Source organism: Lutjanus erythropterus, chromosome 18, assembly GCF_056507025.1.
Source record: "Lutjanus erythropterus isolate fLutEry1 chromosome 18, fLutEry1.hap2, whole genome shotgun sequence".
Classification (NCBI taxonomy): Eukaryota; Metazoa; Chordata; class Actinopteri; order Lutjaniformes; family Lutjanidae; genus Lutjanus; species Lutjanus erythropterus.
The window spans coordinates 845,707-873,232 of NC_139334.1; the positions used below are offsets into that span (position 1 = coordinate 845,707).

A 27,526-nucleotide genomic window follows, 5' to 3' on the forward strand; every position below is an offset into this window, starting at 1 on the left:
ACTTTTTTAGCCTCATAGGAACAATAGAATAATAGCTAGGCCTCAGCTAGCGTTTCTTATCTTAACTAGGCCTTTAGTCTCTGACTTTACATAATAGTAATGATAATAATAATAATAGTACATTATACTGTGTACTACATGACCATTTTAGTTAAAATAATGCTGTTTGTCTTCATTTATAATGACCAAATATTCTATTACCTGCTGCATCAGTAACCCACATGGTCCATATTAAGGTTTTGATGAGCTGCACTCGTCACTCAGCTAACGATGCACTGACTAGCTAGCTTGAAGGCATAGTCCTGGCTCTGGGGGGCACTTCCCATAATAAGGATTTAGGGAAGTACCTTCTGTTGGTTTACCAACTGCCTATAATAGCATCCTTATGTGCATGTTGGCCGCAGGTTCGAATGAGCTTACAAATAGCAGATGTAGGAAGGAGCCATTTGGCTAGACTCGCTGACACGGTGAACTGGCTCGCAGCACTACCAAATCATTCACCCTCCCCTACACCCACACCCACCCCCCAACACTTGTTGTGTCCAACTTCCCATTGACTATGAACATATTCATTTAGAGAAACAGGAGCCAGAGTCTTTACTTTTTGGCACGAGGTCCGTGAACCATCTGGACTTGAGGCTAAGTCGTCACGATGGATGTTTTGACTGCACTGTTTCTAGATTAAACACTCTCACACGGCGGACAGAACAGAGCGGTTGTTAGCTAGTCAAACATGCTTCAGCTAGATATGTAGGAGCTGTCGGCCCAAAGCGTGTCTTGCCAGGAATATTCGCACCCAACTTTGACCTGTTTGCCTTTTTAAGGGTTTATGGATTGGAAAACAGGGTCACATTTAAGCTAATATTTTTTCAGGCAAATTAATGGGCAGTCCCTATGACTAGCTTGCTCCGCTGCTGAAACACACACTGTTTGAACCTTAGCACTTGGCAGAGAGCTGCTGTGGAAAAAGCCTGGAGAGGCTAAACAGAAGCCCTGTGGCTCTGACTAATGGGAGCACAGCAGCTCTTTGATGTTGCTGAGGGGGGGTTTAAGTGATGCAGAAATGCATTAACACCACCACCGCTCTAAGTGTTTTTTATCATTTGTTGTAAGCTTGATTAGAGCTAATTGCCTGCATGACTTATTTTGGCATGTTGTATCGCTCCAAACAGTTCTTTGAAAAGAAAATGTCACTGGAAGGGGGGGGGGGGGGGGGGGGGGATACACATGATCTGCTTGAATCGTGGTGCCTGGAACTTTAGCCTGCTAATGAAGATCTGATTATCTGTGATGTCAGGACCAACTAAAACAAATACATTCACTTGTAAAGAGAAGGAAATATGTCCAATTGCTGTTTTATAGCTGCCAAATGACCGAGGTGTCAAAAGTACATGCATTCTTCACTCAAGTAGAAGTACAGATACTCGTCTAAGAAAAGACTCACTTCTTAACTGCAGTGAAAGCAAAAAAGTACAGGCTCTGAAGTTTACTCAAAGTATAAAAGTAAAGTTGCTCTCTGAAGGACATTTCTACCAGCTGTTTCTGTGCAAAGTTAACTAAACCTCACCTTTTCTCTCTGGTCAAGTCTCCCTCTCTGTTTTTGTCTTGTTATGTCTTCTACGTTGTTGTTGTTTTCCTTGTTCTGTTACAGTGTTTTTGCCTGGATACGTCCTTTTACATATTTTTGCCTTTTTATGTAATTTTCGTCTCGTTAAGTCTTTTACATCTTTTATGTCCCTTTTTCTTTGTTCTCTCTATTACGTAATTTTCGTCTTTTTATGTCTTACAGAGTATGTCTTATTACGTTTTTTTTACATAATTTTCCTTTTATGTCCTTTACGTTCTTTTGTTCTTGCTCTGTCTTTTACAGTTTTCCTCTTGTTATGTCTTTTATGCATCATTGCGTCTTCTATGCCATTTTTACCTTGCTACGTCTTTTATGTAGTATTGGTACTCTTACATCTTTTACATCATTTTTACCTTGCTACATCTTCTACAAAGTTTTTGTCTTGTTACATCTTGATACGTCTTTTGTAAAGATTCTTTTTTTTTTAATGATGCTCAGATTTTGGTGCAATTGTGATAAACAAAACACGGAAATAAAACCAATTCTGCATGAAAAATTGATTTAAAAGAAAGGAAAAGGAAAGACGAGCTTACATATAAAAGTAAAACAGTAATGACATGATGTCTTTAATGTTATTTTCATCTGGTTAGGTCTTTTATGTGTTGGTTCCAGGATATGCACTGACAGACACACCAAGCAATCATCTTATCTATGTGTTATTGTTCCATCCATTTAAATTGAAATCAGTCTTGATGTTTGGAAGGCAGGGCTCAATGATGCAAAGTAAAAATAATCAATATTTCCCCTCAAATGCATTAAGACTAAAGTAACAAGCCTGTTTTGAAAATGTAAAGAGTAGAAAGTACTTTGTGTTCAAATGTAGGGAGTAGAAGTAAATGTTCTCAGAAAAATAAAAACTTAACACCTGAAAACTCTACTTAAGTACAGTAACTAAGTATCTGTACTTCGCATCTCTTGCAAATTATGATTAATATTCTTATCTTTACTCAACAAAATAATAAAAGGCTCTTATTTAAAAGTGAAGAATTGATCATTTTCCCAGCATGTAGCTCACCAAATGGCACCTGCTACGAAGCCAGACTTCAGTAATATTAATCAGCTTGTGTTTCAGCTAAATTCACATTTTTCATTTCGTTTCTCACCATTTCTGCAGATGCAGACCCTGTTCGCCTTCGATGAGGAGGAAATGGAAATGAGGAACAAGGTGGTGGAAGATCTGAAGACAGCACTTCGGACTCAGCCAATGAGGTAAGTCAATTTCTAAGTCCAACTAAGTGGCGACCCGTTCAGAGCTCTGCGTTGCTCAGGTCTCCTTGCTGCTGTTTGACTTGTTGACATATTAAATCCAGTCATGTACTTGGAATCTGTCAATTTTAGAGTTTGAGTTTTGACCCTTTGAGGTTGCCTTACCTGAAGTAACAGACTAAGTTATCAATGTAAAATCAGAGGAACTATATGGCTGAATGTTTGAGCACACATTGAGCATGCAGAGTAAAATGGGTTGGTTTGATAAGATGATATTACCGCTATCGTGATGCTAACTAGCCCGTTAATAGGAATTCCCATTTTGTGTTAAGATCAAGCTAATTAAAGGAATAAGTACTAATAATATACATATTGTCGCTGTTGGGTGCAAACCTTGTATCTCCATATTTTGACTTTCTTATTTTTCATAAATTGGTCAACCTTTACATCTGCCAGTGGGTTTTAAAAAATATGTTTCTGCCCGACATAGAAGATATATAAAAAATCAATTCAGAAATCATTCAAAAAAATTTTAAATTAGAGCCAAATTTATAGTGGACTTGAGGGGCCGATACTGATTTGATGAAAATAAAACACAAATAGAACAACTTCAGTTAGGAGAAATTAGAAAATATACATAAAATGCTGCCTATAACACAAAAGAAATACAAAAAACAAAAACAAAACAAAAATCAAACCTGCATAATGTTCTAAAAAAAATACATACATATGTGTATATATATATATATACATATACATATACATATATACACATTACTACTGGTATAGACTGATATAACTGTGATAGACAGATATCAGGCTGATTATATCAGCCAGCTGATATATATGTCTGGTTCTATTTTCCAAGTCTGTCTTTTGTCACGTATTACAGTAAAAAAAAACAAAAAAACTGTTGAATTGCTGCCTATTGAAACATATATAATTAATATTATTTTAAGATCTACACGCCGCTGTTTTCTCCCCCTGACATGGTCATCAGCAGCTGCCGGGTCTCACTCATCACCACAAAGTACCACTCAAAGACTTTAACCGGCCGACTAATACAAACCGTCCCCCTCTCCTCTTCATCAGCTCCTTTAAAGCCGTCCGTCAGCCTGTGCCAGTTGCATGATGCAGTGGTCTGGACCAAAGCGGGGGTGTTGACTTTTCTCAAGGGGAGCTATGAAGTGACAGACGTAATGTGCAGAGTGACAAAAACCCCGAGCAGCCGCGGTGTCTGGGTCACGTCTGGGTTGTGAGTGTGTTTGTAGGCCAAGTGTGTGTATGCATGGTTGTGTTTGCATTCTGACCCATTCCAGATGGGGACTACAAATGTGGCACATACACCCAGTATAACTACACTATGAAAACTGGCTATTTTAGGCATTGGTGATCTGGGATCATCAGCATTATCAGAAGGGTTGTCAAGATACCAGAAATGTAGCAGTTGATGCCAGTACCAGTGCCGCTTAAAATAAAAACTCCTCTGTGCTTTTAGGACAAAAGACTGAGGGAAAGATTTACTAAGTCTGGCACAAATCACTGAAAGTAAGAGAATACAGAGGGCGAGATTTGTGCAGATACAGCCACCTGCGCACACCTCTAGTCAGTCATAAGTGATGATTTAGTGCAGGGGTGTGCAATTATTTTTCATGGGTGAGCACATGAGAAATTGATCAGGCTGCCGTGGGCCAGACACAAGTGTAATATAAGGTCCTAGTAACGGCCAAATCTCTGATAATGGAATACTCTGCAGGCTGATAGCTGGCTAACACAGTAATGCACTTTGACAGTCTGCCATGCATGACAGATACAGGCAGCAACCGTAGAAGATATAAAATCCCTGGATGTACGGCAGTGAAAAAGTTACAGTTTAATATGATAGATACTGTAGATTATCATTAGCAGTGAGCACAGCGCTGACTTTCTGAATAACTTTCTAACAGTAAGCAAAATAATATTGACAGTCTTTGTTAGATTATAATTGCAATATTTCTAAGTGACCATGTCCTGATTTAGAGTTTATGTGAATCTAACGTTTTTTTAATGTTGTGTATTACACCTTTAAATTTACAGACATGGTGACAGACCATTAGTCTGGAATCGAAGTAAAATGCTCGTGTTATATTCTGATGACAGATGGCACAGGGCAGATACCAATATTAGGGAGTAAAATATCCTGATACAATATATCGACTGATATTCTCAATACAGAATATAATATATTTTGCAATGACTCCTCAGAGATGTGACAAAGGTATGTAATTGAGGCAGGTTATTTTACAGTTTAACGATAAACTTCACTGTCCAAAATAAGGTCACTGAAAAAGTAAGCTTTCACTGATCATTTTTTAATGATTATAAACAACTATAAATTACAAACAAAGATGGCAAAAATAACCAACAAAAATATATGTATATATTAAATCTGAATCAAGAAAAAGAACCAAATATACACAAAACGCTGCCTATAATGTTAACAAACACAGTCTGCATGTTCTGTTGAAGAAAAGAATTCGTATTGGTAAACATATATGTCGATACCAGTATAGACCAGTATAGTGACATTCAAATATCGGCCCGATATATCGATCAGGCCCTAAAAGAAACATCTGTCTGTTGAATTACTTGTGTTTTGCATGTAACAGATTCAGGTACATCCCTGATAACTACCTCAGCACACATTGATATGTCCTTTTTTACCGTTTTGATAGTTTGCAGTTTCTTTGCTGCTCTGTTTGTCTCGTACTCATTAAGTCCTTGTATAATATTCAAGTTCACTTAATTAACCTCATCAGAAGTGTCTGTAATGACTCAGTCTACAGTTTTCAGTGATGCACCTGCACCAGCGCTGTTCACACAGTGAGTTATTGCTCATTAACACGCAGATGTTTTTATGTGCTGTAGCACTGATGTGGGCAGCAGGTGTGTCCCACAGAATATGGGTGTTCAGGGAAAGCCATGTCTCGCCTTTGTGACAAATGGGTGACTTTGTGCTTTACGGCCTGTGTGTCTGGGGGAACAGTGTGGTTCAATGCGGCTTCACTTAAACATGCGAGTGTACTGCGAGGCAGCGTTTTGTGAGACACGGCGGTGTCTTTCTGTATTCATCTTTGATTTATGCCTGCCTGACTGAAATGGCCTCCCTCCCTCCTCCCCTCTGGCATTTCACAGAGGCAGCTGGGCCTGCTTGTGAAGAGGTGCCCTTGTGCTCTCGGCCCGCTCCGCAGGGCCACAGGACCCAAACACATGGTGGGCATGCAGGGTGCCAGGCAGAGCACACAAAAGCAGCACATTGTCAGCAAGCCACCCACTGATGTCACTCTCACTCATAGGCTGATTATGAGCCAGTGAGATGACAAGGTGACACGTTGGGGTCATATGGTCTGTTGTGTGTTGCTGTCCATGGAATGTGATATTAACACAGGCAAAGAATCTATTCAAAAGTGTATATTTATTTTGCCAAACGTAACATGATCCCTTTAATTGAAAATCTCTGCTTTGGGTTAGCTATTTCATTTCTTTTTTGTTTGTGACCCCTTAAAATGAAGAAAGGTCAGTTTATTTCCTGATTAAATCCACCAGATCAGTATCTGTGTCAATAATGACCTGGTTAAACAGATCAAGTATCAACCATGACATGGTTATCCACATTAAAGGGGTAGTTCAAATTATTTGAAGTGGGGTTGTATGAGGTACTTATCCATAGGTGGTGTATTACCTACAGTAGATGGCAGTCGACACACACTCAGTTTGAAGGAACAGCAGGAGTACCATTGTAGGAAGCTAAGCAATATACTTTCACCACTTTATCTTGCCTTTTGGCAGCCTTTACTGAAGAGAAACTGACGGTATATAAGACAATTATCGCTGTCTTCAAAGCAACCAAACTCCATTGTTGAAATCAGTCATTTTAGCTTACAGAAAATGGGAGCTGCTGGTCTGCACAACAGCAGGTCTGGACGTCATAAATTGCATTTGCATCCAAAAGAATACAAGAAAAATATGAGAAAATAGGTGAATGAAACAAGTTCACATACACGCTATGGTTGAACGATTTGAGTCTGTTAAATACAAGCTGTGTTATCTCCAGCATTATTATCCTCTGCAGATAAGTGTAGTAATGCGCATAATGCAAGTGGAGTATTCAGCTATGACTGAGACATGCTGCACTTGTGCTTTCTGAAGTGAAAACTTTTGTTGTCTGTATTGTAACCACACTTTCCCTTTGGCCTGTAAAACCCAACAGCTCAGTGCAAGCATATCAGTCCTTTTGTCTTTGAAATGTCAAAAGCATTGAGCGTAATATAGGAAAGGTGAACTCAAGTACAAGACAGCAAAAATGAAATTACAACACTTCATTAGAGAGCAGCTGTACTGTATCAGACATGGCCTCCGACTGCGAGAGGAGACCGCAGGCTGGTATACTCTCACTGAGTGACGCTGTGCTGCATTCACTGTTTACCAGAAATAACAGTCATAATCATTAAACCAATTTAATGGCCCAGATGTCTTATTATTTTAAGTATGAATTTGATAAATTGTAAACAGCCGTAAAACCGAGACATTTGGAAAACTGGCTGAATTTATTTGCTGCTTATCTCATTTTCTCTGCTAGTAGTTATTGCTTTGTTTACCAGCCAGTCAAATGGAGCTCGAACCATCAGGCTGGGGTTGTGAATCTCAGCTCAAGTGGGCATGTGAGGGTCAATATGCAAATGAAAACTACTACGGCAGGCATGCAGTCAAATTAAAGGAGAAATCTGTAACATATGCACTGTAATACGACCAGGATGTGTCATTAGAGATCAAGCAAACATGTCAAGTTGAAATACTGGCTTCACTTGACATGAATATTACAGCTGAGGTTTCCCTTCTAGACCAGAATAACTGTTTTGTATGTCAATTTCACATTAATCAGACATCAAATTAATGCTGAATAGTCAGAATGGGTTAGTGTCTGTTTATGAGTTGTAATAAATCATTAATAATCTTGTAGAAGGAGTAGATGTTTATAAGCGTTAAATTGAGCAAAATGTTAATGAAGTTTGGCAGGCAGCGAGACAGGAAACCACTTAATTCATCATCCACAGTGTGTATTTTCAGAGCTGTGTGCTTTTGTTTTCAGGATAACGGGATTAATTTCACATTGACAGACAACTGACCGTTATAAACAGCTGATCACCTTCTAGCGGAGGATTTGTCATCACTTGTTATTGTTAAATTACCAGGTTGTGTGCATCCTGCGCTCCTGCAGAGCTCCTGCAGGGCTACTACAACCTTGCCTGTCTCTGCTATTTCTGGAGAGAAGAGGGTGGGGGAGAACAACTCGCTTCAAACATACATTGTATATTAAACAGGATTCTAACCTATTGAATATACAGTCTATGGCTCCAACTCGCTATTTGGACTGCTGTACTCATTTTACTACCTATTGCTCCTTTAAATCTGCACAGTCTGGCTTATATTTTAAATTATCTTCCAAATATTTAAATATTTATACTCTCCTGTGGTGTTTAACTGCCCCGTTACGTGTACTTACATAAGCGCTGCTGACATATTGACTCATCCTCACATCTGCCCTGATGTTTATGCCTGTGCTAATGACCTAACGCTCCTGAATTGCTGTCATTTTAAGGATTCAGAGACATTTGTTATCAAATCACAGCGTTGTACAAAGTTAGAGTTGTGGTTCCTTTGTCATACACAAAATACAACTTTTATACAGTTAATTAATTAAATTCAGAATGGAGTAGCGTGAAAATATGAAACCAGATAAATACATTTAGACATATTCATTTGAATTTGCATCAGACTGAATGTAAACAGCAGCAACAAGATGGTGATGATAATATGGACGACATCCTCACATAAAAAATTCCACATCTGGGATAAACTGTCCGTCAGCTGGTGTTTTAGCATGAAGCATCATCCAGGTAAAAACGGAGTCATCCTCCCTCCTCCTGCCGGAGTCTTGTGTGTTACGTCCTGTCAGCTCAGAGTGCAAACATTTCATGGTGAACAGAACTGCGGGAGGGCAGAAAATGAAGCCTTCCCAGAGGTCACCGAGGCCACGCTGGCCCAGAATGCACCGGATTCCCAGGCTCATGTCAGCGGAGCATCGCAATGCTTCCCAAGACGGTTCTCTGGATGCTGTTCCTGCAAATCTCTTCCAGCAAGAATATTGACTCGAGCGGACTGCAGCGGTTCCCCCCCTCTCCTGTGTCAACAGCCCTTTGGACGATTCGCCACCGCCACATGCAAATATTATCCTTCAAAACATTTTGCCGCCGGATCTCTCAAAGGTTCCGCTTAAAAGAGAGTGAACTTTATATCTGTTTTCATATATTAGCAGATACATTAGCAGGGGAGAAGAGGATCACACCTTTACAGAGTCTTGGATGGAGTGATGTTTTTGCTTCTATCAGAGAGGAGATTTCTCACCCGTAGTATTTAAAGGGGAAGTAGGGAGAACTGAGGGCTGGGTGGGCAGATACAGGCAGGTTCAGAGGTAAGGAGGTGTGGCACTAAACAGATTGTGTGAGGGACAAAGGTGGTGTAAGGAAAAGGGGGTTGTATTCTGGAAGGAACAAGGAACAAACATGAAGAGGTCCCTGGTATTTTCTATCTTGTAAGGGGAAAAACTGAGAACCTTTGGTGTAAGTCACACACACATACGCAGACTTCTCCTTGTATATTTAACAATAAACCAAGTCCATGAGAGCCATTCCCTCCATGCCATGATATACTATACACATCACAGATGTGCACCTTGGCCGGGGGTTTTATTGTGATCTGTATGTGTGTGCGTGTCAGTTTTACGTGTGTCGCCCTTTGTTCGGCTCTTATTTTACCACAGTTATACGCCGGGCCTCACATCAAGTTAAATTTATTTGAGCGAGGGCCGAGGTGATATCATATGACTTCTCATCCGAGCGCTGCAGACACCTCGCTCAACTAGCTTAAAGGGACAGTTCACCCAAAAATGAAAACTCGGTCATCGTCTACTCACCCTCATGCTGATTGAAGGTCGGGTTTAGTTTTTTTTTATCCACAAAACACTGCTGGAGTTTCACAGGAAAACAGTGTTGCAGAATCTCCCAAACAATTTAAGTGATCGGTGACCAGTTTTCAAACATCAGAAAACACTGCTCGTCTGGTGTAATCCAAGTCTCTTAAAGCCTCAACATGCCAAGTTGAATTCAAACTGACTTGAACTGCAGCAGTGTTTTGTGGACCGAGACGGATAAGGACTGAATTTTCATTTTTGGGTCTACTATCCCTTTAAAGCGGCACATCTGAAGAAATTCCCGGGCCCTTTTCCACACTCAAGCCCTTTTATAGTAGAACAAGACGTGCATGCATGCGAGTGTTTCCCGCCTGATCGTAGGTGTGTGGAAGTTTACAAGAGATTTTAAGTGTGTGCGAACGAGAGGCAGGGAGCACATGATTGCTCGAGTGTGTGTTTGATAAGTTAGTGTGGTCCGACCTTGATGCAAGAGTGAACTTTCAACTGTCTGACACACTCGGGTCACCCACAGTTCATAAAGGCAGAATGGTTTTCCTGTGCAGCTAGTTGTCCAGTTGGTTTGAATAAATTTCTGAATTTAAATTTCTAGCATCTGGATTAGTTTTCTACATAGCCCTGCTCATTTAGAATACTGTCTGCATCTGGTTGAAGGGTTTTACGCTCTTTCGATCAATGGAAATTACATGACCCTAAATGGTTTTGTTTAAATTTCGATCAGCAGCAAACCTAACGTTTCATTTGACCATCTTTGGCGCATGCACTGCAGTCATTTTTTGCTCCACTGTCACTTTTGTTTAGTCTCATCCAAGTCCAAGTTATGTTCCTCGCTTCTTTCTTTTGTCTGTCTGAAGAACTTCATGTGTGTGTGTGGTTGGCTGAGCCTCGGTATTGTTCGGCTCTGCCTGAGCTCATATTGTATGCAGCAGTCGTCGAGCTCTCGCTGTCTTGAACGCAGCCCCAGTGGCTTTTCAAGTATGCGGTGGTTGTTCCAAAACAAGGGGGGGAAAAAAGAGAAAAAAAAAAAAAGGCCTGCACGCCACTCGGCTGAGCGTGAATGTCAGCGGAAAGGAGAAGACAAGAGGAGACTCCAAAGTCAGAGGAGATGGGATCCATTGATTCAAGTGCTCACTGGAGAGAAAATGAAAGATGGGAGAGGAGGAGAGAGAGTGTTTGGATGTCGGTTTACTAGAAGGCTTTGTTAACAGTACAGCAGATTAGTCACTGTTGAATGTTCTTTGAGGAGCCGTGCATATGCATGTATCCTCCTACAAACCTTCAGTCCAAAAAAGTTGGGAGGCTGTGTACAATGCTAGAATGACTTGCAAATTCTTTTTGACCTCTGTTCAGTTGAAAACACGACGAAGACAAGATATGTAATGTTCAAATGAATAAACTTTATTGTTTTTTTGTAAATATACACTCATCCTGAATTTGACGCCTGCAACATATTCTAAAAAATGTTGGCAATACTTTGGAAAATCACTGTCAGCAAATACAGTTTGTTGCTGCATCTAAGTTAAGACTACCATGCAAAGAGAAACCCATATATCAACAACATCCAGAAACGCTGCAGACTTCACATTTCAGACTGTCGTCGGTAATCATGGACGTGGATTGTTACCAACAATAACTTCAGAAGCCAAAATCTGTGATGGTATGGTGGTTTGTTGGTGCCCATGGCATGGCTAACATGCACATCTGTGAAGTTATAATTAATGTTAAAAGGTTCATAAAGGTTTTGGAGTAACATTTGCTGCCATCTGTTTATTTCAGTAAGACAATGCCAAGGCACATTCTGCATGTATCACAACACTGTGGTCTCGTAGTAAAAGAGCTCAGGTACTAGACTGACCTGCCTGCAGTCCAGACCTGCCTCCCAAAAATAGGACAACCCAGGCTGTATATCAAATGAGAATGAGAAAATTTCACTTTCAAAACCTCAAACATTAGTGTCCTCGAGTCTCAAACGATTGCTGAGTGACATTAAAAGAAAAGGTGATGTATCACAGTGATGATACTTTTTTGGAACGTGTTGCAGGCGCCAAATCCAGAATCAGTCTTTGTGCTGTATTCAGTTGAATATAGGTCAAAAAGGACTTACAAATTATTGCATTCTGTTTTTAGTTACGTTTTAAGCAGCGTCCCAACTTTCTGGATTTGGGTTTGTGCTTTTACTTTACAAACACATGCACTTGCATAGGTTATGGTGCATAGGATGTGTGCACGTGTTTCTGGCAAACCAGCAGTGCGAAGCGAAGCCTTGAATCCTGTCCACCTTTTTGAACCCGGACTCCAAGAACAACGTCTCTCACCCTCTGCTTTCCATACATTAATCACAAGGATGTTCGGCTTAATTTCTCTTCCAGTATGAGACCTCTGAGGTCTCGACCGTTCCTGCTTTCTCTGCCGGCCAAAGACTTGTCACTGATATAAGATGTGTAACTTTAACAGTTGGATCAGTTCTGCCTTGCTCTAGTTCCAGTGTCTGTGTTGCATCTGAATCAAGTCATATCTAATATATTGGATTTATTTTTCGCCACCTCGGTGTTGAGCGGAGGCCGAGACTGCGGCGTCTGTGCCGAAACAAGAAGCACATGTCTGCTGAAAGGTTGTGTGTGTTCTCTGTGATTTTTAGATGCATTTTCAAGAAGGTCGACTGTATGCATGCATGCATGTCGTATGACCTTCTTGATCTCATCCAGGCGCTGCTGGAGATCAGAGGATTATATGTCTATAAGAGATTTACTGGTCATGCCAGGTAAAGTGAAAGTGTGTGTGTTTGCTGGAAATCTGGAGCTGATTTTGTGTGAGCAGCGGAGGAGCCCCTGCCTCAATGTACAGGATAATAATTGGATGATTTACATTTTTTGCGTAGTGTTTTTTTTCCGCGTCCGCCTGAGCCAAGGCAGCGGTGGGAGGGGATGGACTTCGTGACATCAAAACAATGTATCCGTTACCATGAGTGGCAATAAATCTTAACTCTCAGACTGTCTCCCTCTTTCCTCACTGTCCTTTCCACTTTCTGACTCTGTCCTTATTTTCTCTTCCTATGTTTGTCCTCATCTCCTTTCTTCTCTCTCATACAAGCCTTCATTTGTTTGATATAATTTATGAGGCCTGTCGGGAATCTTAGCGAGTGGGAAGGTAATTTACAACACAGCCCACAGTTTGCTCACTAGATGTGACGTCCCTCAATGTTTACATGCCTTGCCTGTCATTTATTTCATCTGGAGTGTCTGTGCAGGATGGGAATAGTCAAGTCAATTTGTTTTATATAGCACCAAATTATAAACAAAGTTACTTTTCATATAGAGCAGGTCTAGATTGTACTCTTATTATTTACAAAGACCCAAGAGTTCCCACCATGAGTAAGCACTTGGCAACAACACCTGTTTTTTAAAACAGCGGCTGTGGAAGATATTTGAAAATAATGCCTCATGATGTCATCAGGATGGTCTTTGTTTGTGCCAAGAGACACATTTATAACAGAAACCTGCATTGTGAAGTGAAGTTTGGAAGTTTGATAGATGTGGAAGTACCTGCTTTCCCTGGCTGAGAAGGTCTAACGAAAAGATGCTATTGGTTGCATGATGGGAAATGTAGGATGTGTGGAATAAAAGTCAGGATATCAAATTAGATTTTGACAAGGGCTGCACGATATGGTAAACACATCACATTGTGATTATTTTGGTTGAAACAAATAAAACTATTAGTTTTTTAAAATTGTGATGATGTGATGTATGTTGTTCCGGCCAGAGTGTCTGTGCATCGCTGCAGTACTTCATCAAAAATGCTTTTTTACTCACACATTTTTCCTCTTTCAAAAAATTGTGCGTTGGTTCTGGTTCTGAAAGTTGGATATTGAATTTGGCCCTGCTGCGGCTTTGCCAATATTCCAATTAATTGTGAAGCCCTAATTTTGACCATTCATTCCTTAATCTGTTTTTTTTTTTTGAGTCCCTTAATTTATAAGTCAGAAAAATTAATCAAATGATTAAATTAAACAAATTTGTTTGCCATTTTTGAAGTTAAACTTTTTCTGGTCCTGCTCCTCAAAAGTGAAGACTTGCTTATTTTTCTCTGTTATTGTAAACGTGATTTTGGACTATTTTAACTTTTTTTTTTGCATGGACAGTCTGAAAATGTCATCATTAATCTGAAAATGAACAAACAATATCTGATTTTTGTAGTCTTATGCTAAGTAATCATTTAATTTAAGTTGATTACTAAAATTATTATTTCTCATGTTGAAACAACCTTTAGTCAGTAGCAAAAGTGTGGAAATGACAGAAAATGAAACGTATTTGCTACTGTGTGTTTATATGTTTGTCCTCAGTATTATGGAAAAACCACGTACCCAATTTTCATGAACCTTGGTAGGGCGTTGTAGCGTGGGCTGGACTCAAACCTGGAATGTAGTTGTTCAGGATTGGCCACCAAGATGCCACGGCATATCTTTTTTAAAATAAATACTTCAGTGACTGTGGGGGTGGAAAAAAACCTAACTAATAGCAGAACAAAAAAGCAAATAGCAAATTATGCCCTATACCTGGCTCATGTATTATTACACTGAATCTGAACTCTTTTTCCTTCCCACCTCCTTCAGGTTCGTCACACGCTTCATCGAGCTCGATGGCCTCACCTGCCTCCTCAACTTCCTGCGCAGCATGGACTACGAGACCTCAGAGAGCCGCGTCCACACCTCCGTCATTGGCTGCATCAAAGCCCTGATGAACAACTCCCAGGGCCGCGCGCACGTCCTCGCCCACCCGCAGAGCATCAACACCATCTCACAGAGCCTGCGGACGGAGAACATCAAGACCAAAGTGGCGGTGCTGGAAATTCTCGGCGCGGTGTGCCTGGTGCCCGACGGACACAAGAAGGTGCTTCAGGCCATGGCGCACTACCAGAAGTACGCTGCTGAGCGGACTCGCTTCCAGGTGAGGGGAACTGAAGTTATCAAAAGTATCAGAGGTGTAAACAGCAGTCTCATTCCTTGAATTGTGGTCACGTCTCACGGTACAGACATCCTTAGGGAGGCTTTGCTGGAGACACGGCGCAGACAGGGATTGTGGGAGAGGGCAGACAAAATATTTCAGGGGAATGCTCGCATAAATCAAGCTGTGATCATTTTGATAAGTTGGAGGCTCGTGCAGCGGCGCCTCAGACTGCCGGCCTCAGGTTAAGTCAACACTCTGGCCATATTAAGGGCAGGTGAGAACATGTAGAGTTATGGAGGTCAGTGTACGTGTGGTGCTTTAGTGACTAGCAGGACTGAGTCAACAAGCCACATCTCACACGTCCCCCCAGGCTGTGTGGTAAATCACGCCACCTCAGGCTAAGCTAACGCCACAGGAGCTGAGTGACTCCACACTTATGAGGCCTGTTTAATGTTTGTGTGAGTTATGATTAAGCTGCTAAAGTATGTCTGCGGTCAGTGTAAGAGGGGGACAAAGGGTGTGAGGAGTTAGAGCAGTGCAGGCAAGTAACTAAGTACAAATACTTAAGTACTACTTAAGTACAGTTTTCAGGTGTCTGTACTTTACTTGAATATTTATTTTTCTGATAACTATTGACTTTTACTCCCTACATTTTAAAATAAATACTCCTTACTTGTTTAAAACAGACTCTGTTGTTCAGTTTTAATGCATTTGAGAGAATTATTGATTATTTTTATTTTGCATCACTGTGTGCTGCCTTCCCAACATCAAGACTGATTTCAGCCAAAATGGACGGAACAATAAGACAGAAAAGACCGTTTCCTGGAGCATGCATCAGTGTATATGACAGAAAACAGACAAAACAACATAGCAAGACAAAAAAAGATGCAACAAAATGAAAAACAAGGTAATAAGATGAAAAATTACGTATTGAAATGAAAAATAATGTAATAAGTCAAAAACAACATAAAATGTAAAAAGATGAAAAAGACAAGACAAAAAATGATGACCAAGATGAAAAAGACATAAAAAAAACATACCAAGACAGCAGATGATGTTAAAAACATGAGAAATGACGTATAAGATATAACAAGATGAAAAAGGTGTAACAAGATAAAGAATGGCATAACGCGATGAAAGAGACATAAGAAGACAAAAACAACGAACAGGACAAAAAAGAAGTAACAAAATGAAAAATGATGAAAGAAGAAAAAAGACGAAAAAGACTAAAAACAAGGTAACAGGACAAAAAAAACGACACAAACAATTAAAAGGACAAGAAGACAAGACAAAAAAGATGTAACATGAAAACAAGTGACATAATGTAAGACATAACAAGACAAAACAGACAGAGGGAGATTCAGCCACAGAGAAAAGGTCCAGTTGTCTTTGCACAGAAACAGCCAGCAGAGATGTCTGACTATTTACTTTTATACGTACAGAACATTTTAGAGCCTGTACTTTTTCACGTTTACTTGAGTAAAGAAGTTAAATCAGTACCTCTGCTTTTTTTGAGTCTTTTTTTTTTTTTAACGAGTATCTGTACTTCCTGAGTAAAGAATGTGGGAACTTTTGCTCTCTGATGTTGTGTTTTTGTTAAATCAAGATTTCCTTGTCAGTTCAGAGACACGTCCCTTTTATCTCTGACCCAGTTTCTATCTGATGATTTCAGTGTTGAAATATACTTTAGATCAAACACACATGCTGACTAACTTTCCCTGTCTGCTCTGTCCACACAGACGCTGCTGAATGAGCTGGACAAGAGTACAGGCCGCTACAGAGACGAGGTCAACTTAAAGACTGCCATCATGTCCTTCATCAACGCTGTGCTCAACGCTGGAGCTGGGGAGGTCAGCATCAACACCCATGCCTTTTAGATTACTCCCTATTAAGTACAGGGAAAACTCAGTAAAACAAGATACAGCGTTTCCTAAACTAAGGATTGCAACCCTAAACAGGTCACAGACCCAGTTTTATCGGGTCACCAGTTGGGAAAAATGCATAACCATTAAATTTAAAGTCTTACATGTGAATACATTTTCCTAAATAAAAATTTAAGAAGTGCGTTCTTTTTTTGCTACACTGGTCTGTTCAACTCAATGTGTGGGGCTAATATGTTGCTCGCTAGCTAACATTACTTGTCAATGTTAGCCATGATTGCTGACATAACCTTACTAGGCGCGACTCTGATGGGAAAGCCTCCTAGTGGCACGGCTTACGTCATTTTTCTGTGAAGTACCTTGGTTAATCACAAACTCTTTAAGCTTGTGCTAAACTGATGTTGGAAATGATGAGTTTAGATACCCAGACAGACCAGTTGCATATTCATAGAACATTTTTCATCCCCTCTTATTGTTTGTTCTTTTGTTCTGTAGGACAACCTTGAGTTCCGCCTCCACCTAAGGTACGAGTTCCTGATGTTAGGCATCCAGCCGGTCATCGACAAGCTCAGAGAGCATGAGAACGCCACTCTGGACAGGTGAGAGTCAGACCTCATGAGCAATCAGCCAATAAATGATCCAGACAAGCAAAAAATACTTCACCCTCGTTTTTTGCTGAGGTTGACTTTACTTCCTTAATGTTTGGCTTCTCAAAGACCCCAATGCTTAATATTTGACAAATAATTATAATATCTCTGTATATGTGTGGAACTGATCAGTTTTCCCTGTTCCAGGTATCATAAAACTGTGGGAAAAGTCAAGTTTATGTGTTTTTTTAGTTTGTCATACAGGACCCAAACAGCAGGGTTAAAGGTGCAGTAGATACTTTGAACTCAGACTGTTATTTCTGTCTGTCCAGGCATTTGGACTTCTTTGAGATGGTGCGGAACGAGGATGACTCCGAGCTGGCCAAAAGATTTGATATGGTGAGTAACCTAGAATTACTCTTCTTCAGCTTTACAACACTCTATTTTCTTGTCAAACTAATTTGGTTGCCTTTACTTCTTGTCTCAAACGATTGAAAGTCAAGCAAAGCAGCGGTCAAACTTAATAATTCAACACTGGCTCTTTTTGTTAATAGTCTCATGTAGATACGAAGAGTGCCGGTGCCATGTTTGAGCTGATCAAGAAGAAGCTGAGCCACACAGACGCCTACCCCAACCTCCTCTCCATCCTCCAACACTGCCTGCAGATGCCCTGTGAGTACAACCTGGTTGATAAGGCTGAAATTTGTGAATGTGAGTCCAGGACAAAAGTGCACACGAGTACAGATACATGCTTTAAAAACAGTAAAAGTAGAAGCACTGATTCAACTTCTTTACTCAAGTTAAAAAAAAAAAGTTCAGGATCTGAACAACTGACAACTGAACCTCACCTGTTCTCTGAGTCTGACACTCTGTAGCTTATAGTGTTACGTCTGTTTCATCTTTTTCGTTTTTGTCTTGTTACGTTTTATATGTTGTTTTTTTCTTGTTAATTTGTTCTCTCTCCTTAGATCTTTCTTGTCTTATCACATCTTTTATGTCTCTTTTTTTTCATCTTTTTCATCTTGTGGCGACATTTTGCTTTATGTCTTTTACATTGTTTTTCATCTTGTTACATCTTTTACATTCCTTTTTGCCTTTTTATATTTTTTGCAGTGTTTTTTGTCTTGTTACATCTTTTACATTTTTTGTCTCCTAGCGTCTTTTTTGTCTTGTCACACTGGTTTTGACTTGTTACATCTTGTCCAATGTTTTTATCTTGTTAAATCATTTATGTTGTTTTAGTCGTACTATTTCTTTTTCACCTTCTCTGTCTTGTTACAACTTTTGCATCATTTTTCATATTGTTATGTCTTTTTCAACTTGTTTCATCTTTTACATACGCCACGTCTTCAAAGTACAGATATTCATGTTCAAATGTAGGGAGTTATCAAAAAAATAGATACTCAAGTACAGATACCCGAAGAATCAATTGAAGTATTTGTACTTAGTTACTTTCCACCTCTGAACACCATTACCACTCTACCTTACCGTGTATGTTTGTGCCTCCACACCCAGATAAACGTGGCGGTGGCAGCCTGCAGCACTGGCAGCTCTTAGACAGGATCCTCCAACAGATCGTCCTACAGGACGACAAGGGAGAGGACCCCGACGTCGCCCCTCTGGACAACTTCAGTGTGAAGAACATCATTCGCATGTAAGTGGAATCTTGTTATCCTCGATCAAAGCAGACATATCGCACAAGGACAATATATTTCTGTTCTTTTGCATTCATGAATGCATAAAAATGTCAGATGTGAAACTTTAATTTCTGGAAAAATCTTGTGGGTGAGAATGTTGGGAGCCAGTGGGCAGAGAAGCACAGAAATACTTAATGTACTGAAGTTCAGCATCCAAGCTTTGGTGTATGGAGACATTTACAGTAACTTCAAGTGTATAATAAGACGTATTTCATCACTCTTGTCCTCCAGAATAACTGGAGCTATTGTGTCAGTGATGGGAGTGCAGAATGTGAGGTGAAGTGAAGGTGGCAGCAGGGGGTCGTGGGCAGAATCAGAGGAAGAGCGTGAATTGGCATGAAAGCGGAAGACGGAGATCAAAAAGAAATTGCCCTAATCGCATTAAGCGGGCCGGCCGGCCGGCCAAGTCAGCCATGTTGAGGTGCGGCGAAGCGGTCGGAGACAACAGGGAGAAATAATCATTTTATAAAGGAAAACCAAGCATTATGAGTTAGAAGTGGATGTTTTCTGTACGTCATCACATCCACAGGCTCCACTGTCGCTCAGACAGATCTGCCTCCAAATCATCTCGGACATTTACTGGTTTTTGTGGTTCTGGTTTCACTGACTTTTGAAACTAATCTACTCTGCTGTGTGTGCACTCTTAGAAATAAAGGTGCTAATTAGAACCATAATGGGTTCTTTAGCTTGTGCTCATAACATAACCCTTTTTCACTCCTGGTAGAACGTTTTATGAAGGTTCCACTTTGAACCTTTTCAGAGAGTTCCTCCTAGATCCTAGCATTAAAGGGTTATACCTAGAACCACCTGTGAAAGGTGTCACCTAGAGACCCAGAGAACCCTTCTATAGTGTAATGGTTCCACTGAGAACCCTCTCTGGAGGTTCTATTTAGACCCTTTCTACCTTCTAAGGGTGCTAACAAGAACCCATGAGGGGACTCTAGCAAGAATTCTGTGAAGGGTAAGAAGCCACCTGGATGGTTCTACCAAGAACTTTTTTTTATTCCACGGGTTTTATCTGGAACACATGAAGAGGATTCTACCACAAATCATTTATGTTCCAAAGGTTTTATCTAGAACTTCCCAAGGAGGTTATAGGGAGAACTTTTTTTGTATTCCAAGGATTTTTTTTATCTAGAACACACGCATGGAGTTCCACTGACAACCTTTTTATATTTCTAGGGCTTTACCTAGAACCCACCAAGGGGTTCTACTAAGAGGATTGTTTTTTTCTAGTGCACACTCAGGGAGTGTAACAGATGAGAACCTTTTTATATTCCAAGGGTTTTCTGTAGAACCACTTCTTCAGAAGCAAGTGATTCTGGGTAGAACACTAGTCCTACAGGAAGAACCCTTATTTCTAAGAGTGTGTGTGGTGTTAAAAGATGGCATTCTGGGCTTTGTCCATACACTACATTTGGTGTGTGGTTCTCCCACCAGTTCCCTTCAGTTCCTCTTTCTGACGTGCTGTCATTCTCCTCTGTCACCGTCTTTCTTCTCTTCCACTTTTCTGTTATTTCTAAGCCAAGCTGCAGGTCAGTGATGAATGTGTTTAGTCTCAGCGGTGAAAGCACCATAAAAATGTAGCGTGGTAAACCTTGGCCCCCGCCAGCTCCTGCTTTGTTCACTAATTCAGCCACTACTGTTTGTGCAATCAGCTCACTTGAGCGTGATTCTTTCCAGTAGCGCACAGAAAGCGAGCTTGGACGCCGCATCTAAAGCCCGGATGTCCATTACTGTCCGTCGCTGATCCATCACAGCAGTCGAAAAACCTACCCCTCGCTTCGACATGATTGCCAAAGTCCTGTTGTGTTTCCATGAACTCCCCTGGAGTAAATTACGCCTGGAAAAGAGGGTGCACAAACTGAGCTTTCCTCATTGTTTTGGCTGCACGCCGGAGGCCCCGGTGGTTAACGGGTGAAAATGTACGGTTTGTCTCGTGCCTCGGAGGGGGACGAGGAGGGGTGGGGGACGTTAAAACAACTGTTAAAACAACTGGGAGACAAAGCCATTCATCATCTGCGGTCACCATGACGACGGCTCTGACTACTCGCACGTGTGCCTGACCTAAAGTTAACACTCTTGTACAAATCACATTTTTCCACGGCTTTGTAAAGGTATTTATTTGACTAGTCAACAATAAAGTGATTGGCTCTTTCTGTTTGAATGAGCTTGATCCATGTGGTGTAATTAAAGCGGGTCTGCCATCGTAATCAAGTTCACTTACACAATCATTAAAATGACCTAAATCTGATTAATGACCAATTTGCTTCGAAATTACCTCGTGGATTTCCATGTGTGAATTGATTACAGGCATCTAAGTGTGAATCATTACCACAGTGAAGTTACTTTGTCCTTATTGGCAGTTGTGCCTCAGCACTTTCCTTACAGTATTTCCTTCTCTCATGCTCTTCATATTCCATGGTTTGGGTGAGGCTTTAGATCACAGCCTGCAAGGAGTTACAGTGGAATTTTGTTGTTGTTGTTGTTGTTGTTGTTTTTTTATAACGCTGTACCATCTCAGTACCTGACAATACATATATGTAGGTACTGGGTAAGAAGGTAGAACAAGGGGTAACAATTTAGGATTTTGAAAAGAACCTATACTTTAGGGTTTTTTTTATCTACAGGGTACCTTTTCTTTTATTACAGGGTAAGTATGATCATTAATGCTCTATATATTTTACATGTTCTGTAGTTACTGTATAAACATGTGTAATTGCTATGTAACTAAACATATGCTAGTTACGTATAGTTACCATGTAACAACAGAACATCTGTATTCTAAAGCCCTGACACTTCTACCCTAGTTAAGTATAGTCACACACTAAGTTTGTGACCTGCGGGCTGTAATCTAAAGCGTTACTGATTAGATTTACCCCATAATAATAGACTAGATACCCAGTTGTTAAAAAAATAACTACATTATATATTCTCTCTAAATTCATCACAAATGTTCAGATAATTTCTCAGTAGATCTTACTTATCCTGTAATTATTATTCTGTCTTGCTCCCCAGTACCCTGTTATTAATAAAAACTTTAACTGTAACTCCAGAGTAATTAAGCTGTAATCTAAAGCCTTACCATTGTTTGGTTTATACTCGTAATGTGTTTAGTGACTCTAAAACATGTCTATTCTCTCAACTCTGTAGCCATGGCTTCCACCGGTGCTCAAGGTTTCACTTTCTAGTCTTTAATCATCTAAATTAACTTCTCAAAACACGCTTTTCATTTCTCTTTCTTTTAGTTTTTACTTCTTACCTCCTATTTTTAACTTGACTGCTTCATTCACCATAAATCACCATTAATTGATCTTACATTTATATCACAACATCACTGTAACCCTGTTTAACCTCAAACTTAACCAAGTGCCAAAATGGTAAACAGAATATAATCAAGTTCAGCCGTGCAGGATTTATTTTAGCACTAATGTCGCTTAAAAGAGCAAACTGCGTCAACCCAGTCAATGCTGGCACTGAATCTGAATTCCTCTCACAAAAAGGAAGTCATTATAGTCAGTGATCAATGGATTCCCAACACAGTGATTGAATTTCTTCAAAATATTCTGGCTTGATTTGGTTGGACTGCAGTTGACCCCTGTATGCCAGCATTTTGAGCAGAGCTGTGCTCAGTTTATCTGTCTGGTGTTTGTGCTTATTTTCATCTGCCTGCTTCACAGGTTGGTCAATGAGAATGAGGTGAAACAATGGCGAGACCAGGCAGAGAAGTTCAGGAAAGGTAAAACTTGTTTGACACACTGCACTCTGCAGGTTGAATGAGAAAATGCATCATATTCACCATCCTTTTTTATATTTATATATATATGTTTACCTCTTTATGAACTGAATCCACATTGAAGACATTTATGCCCCATTGTTTCCTTTGTAGATCATGTAGAGCTGCTAGCTAAATTAGAGAGAAAGGAGCGAGAGTGTGAAACCAAGACCCAGGAGAAGGAGGATATGATGAAGACTTTGAACAAGATGAAGGACAAGCTCCAACGTGAGGGAGTGGAGCTGCGCTCGGCCAGGGAGCAAGTCCTGGACCTGTCCTCTCGGATCAATGACATAGCTGTGAGCACTTGTGCTTTTATACAATATAACACACATAACACACTGTATGAGCATTTTTATTTCAATAATGTTTTTGCCCATTTTTCTGCACTTCTCCTAAAGAAAAATCTCCCCAATGAACAATGTTAAAAAATAATGCTCCAAAACTTGTGGGCTTGTTCTGATGTCAGTATTGGTATCGGCATCTGGTATTGCCTAAAATTATCCGTATTGGCGAGTACAGGTGTGTATACTCCAGTCCGATATCGCTTAATATATTATATATATGTTTTCGAAATATAATAACTTCGTCTTTTGTCCTTCATCTCTCCTCCAACAGGGTGGCAGTGTGTCTTTCCCACCTCCTCCTCCCCCTCCTGGCGGCCCCGTGGCTCCACCTCCGCCACCTATGATGGGTGGCTTCCCTCCGCCTCCTCCTCCGCTACCATTCAGCTGCCCGCCTCCTCCACCACCTCCTCCTCCGCCTGGAGCACCGCCTCCTCCACCAGGAGCCCCTCCTATTTTTGGAGCCCCGCCTCCTCCTATTCCCTCTTCATTCAACTCTGGGAGCACCATGCGCTCCAAGTCCATCCCTCAGCCTTCTCATCCGTTGAAGTCCTTCAACTGGGCCAAACTAGGAGAGGTGAGAGAACAACAAGAATACCTGCCATTCCAAATACATTAAAGCTTTAATTCGGTTATTTTGTTTTATTGTTATTATTATTTTTTTCTGTTGCAGTTTGGTCAGGTTTAGGCAACAAAACTACTTGGTTAGGTTTAGGAAAAGGTCATGGTTCACCACTGCCATAGTGGTGTAAATAGCCATTGTGGCTATTGTGCATGTTTGGCTACAGATGCCTGGGTGGTTGACTCTGCCATGTTAGCCTATATAGACCCAGGTGTAATAGCCACATTGGCTAATTACATCGTGGGTGCAAATAGCATTCTTGGCTGTGGACACCTTAACACTAGTCTCTGCCATGCTTGGCTATACACACTGAGGTATAAGTGGCCAAATTGGCTAGTCCACCTCAAGTGCAAATAGGATAGTTGGCTATTAACACCTTGGTGCTAATAGCATCTGCCTAAAAAACAAACAAACAAATAAATAACTCTAAGTTACATCAGGTCATTATAACTGTACAGATCTTATGCTAGAATGGTCATGATTATTCTGCAGTATAAGGATGTTGTCTTTTAGCTGATATAATTGTGATATAATAACAAATATAAAGCATATGGTAATCTTTTATTTGCATAAGTATTGAGTAAGTAATGCAGAACTAAATTTACAAGTAGTACCTTAAATTTAAGTTTTTAATCAGTTGAAATGTTAATTCTTTGTGTGACTTTACCCATTTTCAGAACGTGATCAATGGCACCATCTGGAATGACATCGATGACCTGAGAGCTTTCAAGATTCTTGACCTCAAGGACATCGAGAAGATGTTTTCAGCCTATCAGAGACAACAGGTTTGGATTTATTAGCCAGTGGGATACAGTATTACTGGAGTGCGGGTTTCTAACTTGCAGTTCAGTGTGTGTGTTTGTCTTGGCAAGTATCAACATATAGACACAGAAATTCATTATAAATGCCTGTTGTTTTAATCACTGTTAGAATAGTGTTTGAATTTTGTGTTGATTCTTTAACGTGTGTGTGTATAAGTGGGTGGGTGTGTGTGTGTGTGTGTGTGTGGGTGGGTGGGTGGGATTTTGTAAGAGGACTCTTGAGAGTGCCAGGGGTCCAGCTCCAGGCTAACACGAGCAGCTGTTCACTGCTGAATGCCTTATTGTAGAGATGCCACAGAGCTCAAGCTTTGCCCCAAGAATCCGCAAAGCATTTGTGTGAGAATTTGGGAACTGACTGGGTCTTCATGGGCTCATGGGAGAGAGCAACACAGAGGCAACAGTCAGCACCACCGAAGTCACGAGGAGTCGTGATACTGGAAACTTTGTACTGAAGTGAACACACTAAAATAAAGAGGCAATTGACTAAACCATGTTGAAGCAGGCACTTACTAATAGGATAATTGCAGTATGCACACTTTTGGGGCGATGCTATACACTACATAGCAATTACTCCCCTCTGTGCTACAAACTAATTACACACCACTTATCATGTGATAATAATGTGTGCAGTTGCATAAATTGATTTACTGCCTGAAATGGGTTTAAGTGGAATGTTAATATGCCCTAATGAGTTTCTAGTAATCACAGTTTTAAGCACAGTCTTTGAGGTTCAGTGGAAGAGCAAGACTTTACTACCTCTATGGAGGCATTCCCTCTGATTTATCCATTCTTCAGAACTGGAACAAGTCATGTCCTACTGAAAAAACCTTTAAAAAATTATCTATACCAGTACTCTAATTCAATTTTTTTGGTGATTTTTTTTTTCTTTAAGGATTTGTATATAAAAAAAACAAACATAATTTCTGAAAATGTTTTGCTCTGCTTTAATTTCTTTTTCATTTCTAAACTTGCTCTGTGCCAGAAAACAACCTCGTCCTAGACAAGAATTCACAACTTCAAACAATTTAAAAAGCCTTCAAAATGTAGAACTAACAATACCCACTGATAACTTAGGTATAAACATGTGCCTTTATAATTATCTTTCTAAAAAATAGATTTGTAATTAAAATGTTGGCCCTGTAAAGTTGTGTCCCAGATTTCCGTCAACTCCATCAGACAAAAACATGATTTAATCAGGCATAAAAAGGGTTAGCTATACCCTAAGGACCCCTGTCTCACTTCCTGGTTTAAAAAGGCAGGAATACTGCTGAAGCACTGGTAAACCTTCTATTTTTCAACAAATTAATTAATTAATATTTCTATCAGATATGACCATTACAATTAATTGACCATTACTTGTCAACTCTGTAGCCCTTCTGAATCAAAAGCTAAATAAGAATTATGGTGGTTTTAAAATGTGTATTTTGATTAGCATTGAGCAACTTTAAAAAATAAAATGGCTGCTCACTATGACTAGGCTGTGAAATGAAAAAAAAAAGTAACATTTTGTCAACTTGACATCTACATGTAATAATCCAACCTCACTATAAGGTTGGCCTGTTACAAGGTTTAATAGCCAAGAATTTGATCTTCTAAAATATATTGTTCCAGCATATATAAAGAATAAACATTAAAAGTCCCTCAGAATACCTTTTTGCATTTATTTAGGCTTTTACGCTCAAATAAATAAAAGGAAAGAGGGAGAGAATGGGGGGATGAGACACAGCAAAGGGCCAGACGAGGGAGTCGAACCCACGGCCGCTGCAGAGGACAGACAGCATCAGCACATTGGCTTAATGTGCCACCAACTGAGTTACCAGGCCACCCTCAAACTACGGCTTCGTCCCAGTTCTCAAGAATGAGTAAATTCCTTTATAATGCATTTTACTGCCATGCTTAAAAGCCCTCTGACAGCTAAAAGCACAACTTCTCTTTTCAGGCTTTTATTAAAGAGTAATGGGTCATTTGAGGTTGTTGCTGACAGTGATTTACTGTGGCTATTTATTTATACAGAGCAGGTTTTTATTGGCTTGGGCCAACGCTTAAAATGCAGATCTTTATGGATATAGCCACATTAAAAACCCAACATCTTCCTGGCTTTGACAACTCGGTTCCATTTGGCAAGAGCCTGATTCGGTTCAACTGGACAATATTGCAGTGTTTATACATGGGATAATCGCTTTTTTCAGCTTGTCATTGGTCTTTCTTTCAAAATGGGCTTTTGTTTACATTCCCCCTCTGTAGGATTAGTTACCACACTCATTTTTCATTTTCTTGTTTTCCATGTCAAGACAGATGTAGATGCAATCAAAAGAATACGTTGTAACAATCATGACCTCTTAAAAAATCCAGAAACCAAAATAGAAAAGAGTTCAAAAGCTTTTCTGTTCGCCTTTCAATGTGGATTTCATGAGCCCCTGATGACTTGGACAGTAGATAATTATTGTTTTTTCCCACAGAGGGCTTCCCGGCTTCAGCTTGTAGTGTGCATAGTTGTAGTTCTTTGCTCTAGCCACCACTTTTTTCTTGCTTGAAGTGCTAATCTTTGCATGTGTTTTCAATGTTTTTGTGTCTCTCTGCACTCTCCGACTGCCTGCGCAGGAGCTGCTCACTAACCAATCCTTCAAACAGGTGAGTTCAAGGTCTTCCAGCATCTTCATCTCATTGGTACCTACCTTCACTGCCCTATCACCTTCTCTTCTGCACAGCAGCAGCCAGCAGGAGAGGCCTGTTACTTGCATCAATAATGTGTTATTATATGACTGGTTGTAGGATGTGTATACAGTGTTTGCTGTTGTATTTTTTTTTTGAGTCTTGGGATGTGTGAACCTTCATGTGGCACACCTTACTGTTAAAGCTGCACGAATCAATATTTTGATATTGACAATAAATCAGATGACTACATGGAATGTGAAAGCTAGCAGCATGTTAGAAGAGCAACAGCAGCAGCTTCACTGCTCTGTGTGTCATTAAGGGTACTATGTTTCCCAGCTTTGT

General features: G+C 40.2%; 1 protein-coding gene across 3 annotated transcripts in view; it reads left to right on the top strand.

The window, feature by feature from the left end:
• daam2 (dishevelled associated activator of morphogenesis 2) overlaps nt 1-27,526 on the top strand; it is a 145,104-nt gene that overhangs the window by 91,410 nt on the left and 26,168 nt on the right. For 2 of the 3 annotated variants that reach the window (XM_084742332.1, XM_084742333.1), the window contains exons 5-16: nt 2,742-2,836; nt 14,470-14,803; nt 16,543-16,653; nt 17,179-17,282; nt 17,603-17,669; nt 17,825-17,942; nt 18,786-18,924; nt 22,648-22,706; nt 22,857-23,041; nt 23,361-23,663; nt 24,386-24,493; nt 27,131-27,160. In XM_084742332.1, the coding sequence (XP_084598458.1) occupies nt 2,742-2,836; nt 14,470-14,803; nt 16,543-16,653; nt 17,179-17,282; nt 17,603-17,669; nt 17,825-17,942; nt 18,786-18,924; nt 22,648-22,706; nt 22,857-23,041; nt 23,361-23,663; nt 24,386-24,493; nt 27,131-27,160 (1,653 nt within the window). The remainder of the gene's footprint in view (nt 1-2,741; nt 2,837-14,469; nt 14,804-16,542; nt 16,654-17,178; nt 17,283-17,602; nt 17,670-17,824; nt 17,943-18,785; nt 18,925-22,647; nt 22,707-22,856; nt 23,042-23,360; nt 23,664-24,385; nt 24,494-27,130; nt 27,161-27,526) is intronic. The other variant, XM_084742334.1, reaches the window with a different exon arrangement.